Source organism: Manihot esculenta, chromosome 10 (genome assembly GCF_001659605.2).
Source record: "Manihot esculenta cultivar AM560-2 chromosome 10, M.esculenta_v8, whole genome shotgun sequence".
In the NCBI taxonomy this organism is placed as follows: Eukaryota; Viridiplantae; Streptophyta; class Magnoliopsida; order Malpighiales; family Euphorbiaceae; genus Manihot; species Manihot esculenta.
This window is the reverse complement of record NC_035170.2, coordinates 29794829-29803582: the sequence shown is the minus strand read 5'-3', so window position 1 is coordinate 29803582 and position 8754 is coordinate 29794829. Positions and strand designations below refer to the sequence as shown.

General features: G+C 32.5%; 1 protein-coding gene across 1 annotated transcript; it reads right to left on the bottom strand.

Moving 5' to 3' along the window:
- Window positions 1-2707: 2707 nt before the first annotated feature.
- On the bottom strand, window positions 2708-8754 carry LOC110624774. The gene is made up of 5 exons (XM_021770088.2): window positions 7605-8754; window positions 6256-7001; window positions 6078-6164; window positions 3388-4152; window positions 2708-3268 (listed from the first exon to the last, which is right to left on the bottom strand). Exons 1-5 carry the CDS (start codon window positions 7711-7713, stop codon window positions 3137-3139), a joined length of 1839 nt encoding a protein of 612 aa, XP_021625780.1. The 5' UTR covers window positions 7714-8754; the 3' UTR covers window positions 2708-3136.

Sequence of the window (8754 nt, the reverse complement as noted above, 5' to 3'; positions counted from 1 at the left end):
ACAAATGCAACTTACCAAGGGTATCTAAATAATTTATCTCTTTTGTATTTCCTTTTTTAAAATTTTTATACACAAATTAAGAAAATTAATAAATATATTAAATCTTAACAAAAATATATAAAAAAAATATAACTCTTCCATTTAAATGCTTATATAAACAGAATAAAATTAATTAATATTTTAGAAATACTCAATTTATTAAAAGTTGTTCTCAGAGTGTAGTTTAAAAATATTCACTATAAATTTGAAATTTTAGCTTATACAATTAAAAAAAAATTTGACATCTTAATTATTTTTTAAATATTAATTAAAATAGCTTTTAAAAAATAATTTAACCTCATTAGTTACCTACTATTAAAAAAGTAAAAATTTAATTGGTGTAAGTGAATATGGGTGGAGCTTGTGGTAATAATTCCAGGCTAGCAAATACGTGGTAGAATAAATTAATAAAAATTAAATAATTATATTAATATATTAATATAATTCAAAAATTGATGAGTGAAAATTTACAAGTGATAATTAACTAATAATTTTTTTTTTAAAAAAATTTATATAAATATTTATATTTTATTTATTTATTTATTATACCATATAAATATTCGCTCCATTTTTTTTTTCTTGAAGTGGGCAGTGGAATTGAGTTCCTATTATATTTTTTATTTTACTCTAGTGTAATAATAAGGGAATATATATAATCCATCAATATTATAAAGATAAATCTTGGTTTTTCACATAGATTAATAAAATATAATTAATATAATTAGAGCTATAAAATTTTCATTACCTTTCTCAATATATTATTTATTTTTATTAGTAAATTATTAAATTATTTTTAAAATTAATAAATCTTATTTTTTAATATAAATTAAATAAGAATATATTAAAATTTTAATAAATAAATTATTATTTAAAAATAATACTTAAAAATTATAAAAAAAATTATTATTTAATTTTAAATATCACAGGATCAATTTCTATATTTTTAAAAATCTTGATGGCCTCGACTAGAATGTAATTGGTAAATGCCTGTTTTGGCTGAAGGGTATCTCTTAGGCCATCTCCAACCCTTTGTACCATTTTTTACACCATTTTGGTGCTTTACACTAAAATGATGCAATATTATCTCCAACCTTTTGCACCATTTTTAACACCAAAAAAAATATTCTATTTATATTATTCTCTCTTTAATATTATATTATTTATTTTACCTTAATTTTATTTATATATTTCACTCAAAAAATTCATATAATTTTATATATTCACTCTAAATATTTATATATTTTATATTTTCATCCAATATTTAAATATTTAATTATTTTATAAATAAACAAATAAAAATATATTAATTATAAAATTATATTAATTAAATAATAATTATAAAAAAAATTACTTAAACATTAATTATAAACATACATTAATTAAACATTAATTAGCAAACTAAAAATAAAATAAACTCATACATATTAAATTATCAATAAAAAATTACAAACTAATTTATATGATCATTTGAATTTGTATATTGCTCCCACAAATAAACTCATACATATTTATTTATATTATTCTATATAATATATTATAAATAAATTAATTTATTATAAATATTATTTATAATTATGAATATATTAATTCAAATTAATTTTCAATAATTATAAAAATATAAAATAAATTAAAAATATAAAAAATTATAAAAGTGAAAAAAATTAAACTTAATTGAAAATATATATAAATTTTGAATTATATTATAATTTAAAAAAATAAAAAAAAAATAAAATTTAAATTATATTATAAATTAAAAAAAAAAACAAACAGAAAATAGCGCTGCTACAGTGTCACGCTATTTAGCGTGACACTGTAGCGATCCCATAGAATTTTGGCGTGCGTTGGAGGGCATCTCCAACGCCAAAATAGAAATTAGCGCAGCGTTGGAGATGGTCTTAGCGCATCGTTTGACTTCTCCAAAGTTTCTAGAGTTGGGAGTTGGAGCGGCTCATCTCTTTTGGTTTTTTTTTTTCTCCCTTTTTGATTGCTTGCTCTTCCTGTTTTTTCACAAAAAGAAAAAAAAAGTAAGAATTCATAATTAAAAAATGAGTGAACCCCTATAACCCAACTGAAAAGTGAAGTTAAATTTAATTACACTCGAAACTTGAGTTTTAATTAACAAGAAATAGAGAGCAACTTTCGATGCAGGGGTCTCTGTGCACCTTAGCTAGACTCTATGTTAGCTTGGAATTGCAGACTGTTGGCTCTCTTAATTGTCTTGCTTGTAGTCGATAAGAGATTCTTTTATGGTGATCCAAAATCTAGCTGGACAAATATTTCCGTCTCCATTAGCGGCTTGTTCAAACATATTATCTCTCTCTTTGTATCTATCTGTTTCTTTCACTCATGTAAAGAGGGCTACTACCAATAGAGATGCTCATTCCATGGCTACCAAGGTCCTTCATGACCCAAAATTTTTTTGTAATTTGGTAGCTCAGTCGGACTTTTGCGTTTAGCTTTATGATTATGCCACTTTGATTATCTTTAATGAATTCCTCCATCTTCGCAAAAGAAAATGTCGATTGATAAATTTAAATCTTCCTACAATTACTAATTAATGTATAAACAGGACAAATATAACAAGTTATATTTACCTTGCAATTTCCCTTATTAAAGCAAAAGAATGAGCATCTCATTTCAAATATAATATGGAGATCAAGAGCAGAAGTGAAAGAAAAAGAATAATATCTAAAATTTCTTGCCTTTTTCTCTTCTTCAATTGACAAAAGAAACATATTGTTGAATTCTTTCTCCTCGCTGAGAAGACAAATTTCTCACCCTTTCTCCCCCAGTAGCATCCTACATTTAATAAAACTATTCCTACTCTTCTCTCAACCTTTACACCTCAGGAACTCTTAAGCGGAAAAAGCAAGCTCACCACATCATTTGTCTTCAGACTGGATAAAATCATTCTTCATCTCAATCCCATTTCCAATAAAAATCAGACACTATGCATCCTATACCTTTACCTCCCTTTTTAACACACATTAGGATCAGATCTTTTATATCAATTATCAACCAAAGAAAAAAAGAGAACAAAAGAAACCACATTCAGCAATCACTTCAATTTTCAAGTCAATTCCAGACGTCTGGTGAATCAAGAATCTGACTCTGACTCAGATGAACTCAGTGCAGATGAAGATATACCGCAGCTACTACTCTCAGAATTGACTGCCACTCTTGTTTGTATTCCGTGGAGAAATTTTGATGAAGGCCTTAATTTCATGTACTGCACATGGCAAATAAGAAGGATAATATTTGTCAAATAGATAAACCCAAATATATTGTAGTGTAACTATAAAGAAGTAACCAAAGAAATTGCTGGTTAGATTCTAGAATAATGTGTACCTTCTCAAAGAAAGCACTGATCTCCTCCTCTGTAAGGCCTTCTTCTCCGGCATTTTCATCCCAACCAAGTGACCGCAGAAAAGCAGCCTCTTCCTCATCTGGGTTGGGAGTTATGTCAGAGTTTGAATCCTTATCTCCATCGTCAAATTGAGTCCCATAGTAAGCCCCATAGTAAGCATCTCCACTGTGGGTTTTACCTCTATTATCACTGGACAAGCCAGTCACAGATATTTCTGATGAAGAATCATCTCCATCATGCTCAGTAACTGAAGCAGCAGTACCTCCAGTGACCGATTCACAAGACATCTTCTCTGATGTGAATGACAATGAAACAGGACTAGGATCTGACACTGCTGGTGTGGAGTTTGTGGAAGATTTCTTCTTTAGGTCATTAAAAAAATCATTCCTACTCTTGATTTGAAACGATGGTTTCTTCTCTATGTTTGGCCGCAAAACTGAAGGCTGGCGCTCAGCAGTAGGATGGTTTGGATTGCCCGAGGTCCTCAGGGGAACTGATGTAGAAGCCAATGGAGTGATTCCATGTAAGCTATTCACTGGCTTGCTTCCAATAGTAGGACTCGAGTTATCTTTTGCAGCTGAAGAGATGCCATTCAGTTCTCGTGATGGTTTGAGGACCTGAAGCCTGCCCTCACTAGATATTTTTGTACTATCAGGTCTCGCAGGAACACGTGTATGATTAACAAAGTGCACAGACTGTTGCAGTGAACCAATCTTGGGTTTTGATTTCTCTGAAGGACTGACCACCTGCAAAGAAGATAGCAATAGTTACTTGCATGTATGTGACTCGGATACAAGAGATCATGGATCAATAATATTATAAGGCCATGCCAATTTAAAAACTGATCTTTTCTTCTTCTTTTTTTTTTTCATCCTTCCTATACACAAAATAGAAGAATGAGCAGGGATATTGTTGCAAATGCTGCGTAACCGAAATAAACCCAGGAACTTCTATCAGGAATTATACCCAAAATAATCTTCCCCTGAATATATGCACGCATGTATAAGGAACTACCTACAATTTTTCTGAAATATTTTCATGCATAACCCACAGAGCCAAATAGTTTCAGACGTTTAAAGGTGATGATATTTCCATTCAGGACTACTAAGTGTAAAACCTGTGTGGTTCAAGGCATATAAAGAATTTCTTTCACATCAATCTAAGAAGACGCTAATGCCATTTCTGACTATCCTACATGTTAACACATTTTGTCCTTAATAACAAGGATCAATTTTTAATAGCACAAATGTTGCTTCTGTAATATTCATACATAATACAGAAGTGCACATGTGCATGGCACAACATAGTAAAGAGATATCTATACGACAAATTTTCCTAATATGCAGGGTACCACTGATTTACCATGCCAATTGCCAAATCTATCCATCAGTCATTATCATTCAACTTAAGATTTGCATTTTGGTGAACCATTTTTTATTCCAAACACATATACACATGCCTGAGCGCACACCCATGGACACATTTGCAAGCATTCATGCATGCCCCGCCCCCCAACCCTAAAAAAAAAAAAATCCAAATACTAGATAAATAGAAATAAAAAGAGCATTTGAATGATTGCATGAGTTAAACAAATCTCAGCAAGAAATAAAAATAAAAATAACAAGAGCATTAAACCATTGACAAGAAGGGGAAAGATCAAGGGATAAATATTAATATTCATTTCATTAAGGAGCAAGTGCCTTTCAGAAGGAATACAACATCGTGTAAGAAAAAAATATGAAAGAGAGAGAGAGAATCATTAAAAGAAATGGAGGGTTAACTTTGCAAATGAATACCTTTTAAATATCATGACTAAACAATATTGGCCTCCCACCATAATTATAATAAAACGTCTTTTGGAATTATCTTGTGTGTGTGTGTGTGTGTGAGCGCATGTGTGTGTATATATTTCATGATAACAGACGATATTAAAGTAATATGTCTGAGCTCTAGTAGACACATCACATGCATGAGCTCAACCAGATACGGATCTTCATATTATTTTTTCTTATAGGAGGCAACAGAATGGAGATGAAAAAAGGAAATTGTTGTCTTCAACTTGGTTTGAAACCAGCTTCTAATTAAATTAGATAAAAATTAAGTAATAAATATTACCACTGGAATACATATAAAGAACAAATATATATATATAAGAGAAGATATGGATTCTAGATTTAACTAAAGTTCAGTGTTGCTAACAATCATTAGAAATCAGGTAGTCAGTCTCACATAAACACAATACCTTACTTGCTTGAGGGTCATCCATATGGGGGGTCTATAATGTGAATCCCGAATCAAATGCATTTCAAGTTCTCACAATTATTTGCATTAAGCGTTTATGCACATGAGTAAACATATAGCAAAAGATCATCAATGAAGCAACCTCTTGAACCATACCAAAATAATGAAGTACAAAATTTACCCAAGGCCAATAACAAGATCCAACACTCAACAAGACTAATATTTCATCAACCGCTTAATTTAACCCATGTAATCCTAGGGTCCAACCAAAAAGCAGAACAGGAAAGTCAGGCTCATAACCCATTAATAGTTGTGAGAAAAATTTTGAAAATTAAATTGTTAATCACTAATAATAGATACAACCTGCCAGAATGGAAAAATCTATAAAACAAAACCCAACAAATTTAAGCACACCAGCAACATCTCTTACCAAGGTTTTAGGCATGGATGGAGTCATGGGAATCAATCTTGACTGCCTGATGGCCAGCTCTTCAAACCGTTGTATACCAGAAGTTGGCTACAATTGAAAAAAAGGAAAAAAAATAAATTTATTGCATTAAAATTGATTCTAAAAAAATAAGATGCATTCAGGAAAACGATGAAACCACCTGGGGAGGTGTACGAGCACGAGGAGGGCCCTGTGCTAATGCTTCAGCCATATTGAGACCTGTATTATTGTTTGGCAGCACAGAAGCTGAGGGTGAAGGAACAGCTTGCTGAGCTGATGCAACACTTCCCATGACAATGGGCACCTCTGCTAGAGCTGACTTCCAGTTCTCACTGACAACTATAGCTGAAGTGCCAGTTTGAGTTGGCATACTTAAGCCAGGAGAAGAAACCCTTCCAATACCACCTTGCCTTTCCTCGGCTCCCAGCGAGGGGAAATCCTGTTCAAATGCATTATCATGCACAGAGCCAACACCAACCCTAGCAAGCAGACCATTATCTTTACTGTTGCTAAGTTTACTTTTATTGTTAGTTTGGTCCCCAGATACTTTCTTGGACCAAGTGTTATCTTGTTTTCCTGTAATCATAGACTGAGAACGGCGTAACTTATCTTTGTCAAATTTACTTGGAACAATGTTATCCAGACGATCAAAATGCTCATGGTGCCTAAATTCACCTAAGGCCAATTTATCCTTCTCCTGGTAATCATTTTCATCTTTCCAATCCCTATCATGGATGCTTCTACCAAAGCTACTCGTAGGACGCAATTGAGCAGAACCATTGCTATTAGAACTCCGGGGAAAATAGGCAGAAGAGGTTCTTTCCTGAACTGATAATCGGCGTATATCACGATCGGTAGTGCTTATGGATGACTTGTTCCCCACATGCTTTGATACAAGATGATCATCTAAAAACAGAACATGGTAAGATTGACAAATTAAACCTAGATCACGCACTACTTTATCCTATTGCTAAGAATGTGCACTAAATTGAAATGGAAATGGGAAAAAATATGGGAATATCTTTGGTTTTTGGGCTGAAAACAAAAAGGAATAACAAATAATGCAGTTATCTTTGGAAAAAAAAAAAAACTCCTCATTCCTCATCATCAATAAATTTGTTGCAATTATTTACATTAGTTGATTGTTTTGTACATGGAGTTGGAAAGCATCTTCACAGAGAGATTACTTCAACTGAAAACCCTAAGAGAAATGAACAGAAAACCTGTTTCACCTTCGAATATGGAGGAATATATGCATTAGTTAAATTTAATAAGAAATCAAGTCCACAATTTCTCCTATTCAGCAACTAGATAAGCTATTATATTTTCCTGGTAAACACCTTTACTCAGTATCCCCAAAGATGCTGCCAAACAGAAATAAATGCAAATGGGGTTACTCAAACAGACTGAAGCAAAGTTCTAGATTTTCGTTCTTCTTTTATATTCTTCCCTTTTGTGCAACCAAACAAGTAATATATATAAACACAAATCTCAAGTAAACCATATTACCAGTGTGCAACGATGCTGATGCAGATAGGTGGTTTGCACTGCCACCAGCAGGGACGCTACTGCCACTTTTCAACCATTCTGGAAACAATGCATGCTCGCTTCTATCCATGACAATAACCAAACATGATCATATGAAAGAACCCCAAAAAACCAACCTATCGTGTTAAGCTTCTAAATCCACCCAGAAAAAGAGCTATTGTACAGTTGTCTGTCCACATAACCAACAGAATCTGACTTCAATTCACTTTACTCACCTTGAATCCTCCCTTTACAATCAATCTCAAATGACGTATCCAATCACCACTTGTGCAACAAAATTTCAGGACATGTTTCCTATTTCAGATCAATTAACTTTTATTTTCCTTTTACTATTTTCATCAACCAAAATTTACAAACCCCTATTCTTCACTGCGATTAGAGTTGTGTAATGTTTCTCTCTGTGCTCTGTACACTATACACTTCAAGTTACCAAACACTTCAGTCAAAAACTAATTTCACCAATCAATGAACCAATCAATAAATTCAATAGAACTTTTTATCACACCCTCAGAGAATTCTCACCACGAAATTTTCTATTGTCAATTCAGGTTTCTTCTTCCTAAAGAAGGCTTGTTATGGTACTACCCACCAGAACCAAGACCATGAAATGACAAAACTAACCCGTCAACAAAAACATGCCTAACATGTCAATATGAGAAAAACCCAGACCCATAATGGTAAAAACCCAAACCCTAGAGTCTGTACACAACAAAAAGTCCTCCGGAAAAACTGAGGCCCCAAGCTCTAAGAAAGAGGAACAGAAGAAGTTATCTAATTATCAAAAGAATCAGAAGTGAACTAAAACTCAACCATTGAAGGGAAATTAGCTAAAGTATATCCTCAATTTGTATTATCCAGCGACGATTCAATTAGAGCGAAAACCAGAGCAGTAGAGCGAAACGAAAGCAGAAACAACGCTCAGATGTCGAGGTTCTAGAGAGAGAAGTGTGAAGTGTAGAAGAAGAATCCTTCTAAGAGAGAGAGCGATTTCCACAGAGCGAGAGGATGAAGGAGGAGACTCTGCGATTGGACCGAGAAGAAGAGACGGAGAAGGAGAAGGGGATTAGAGAGGAAGTGTCTTTGTGTTGTGTGTGTTGTGTATGAAAATGGT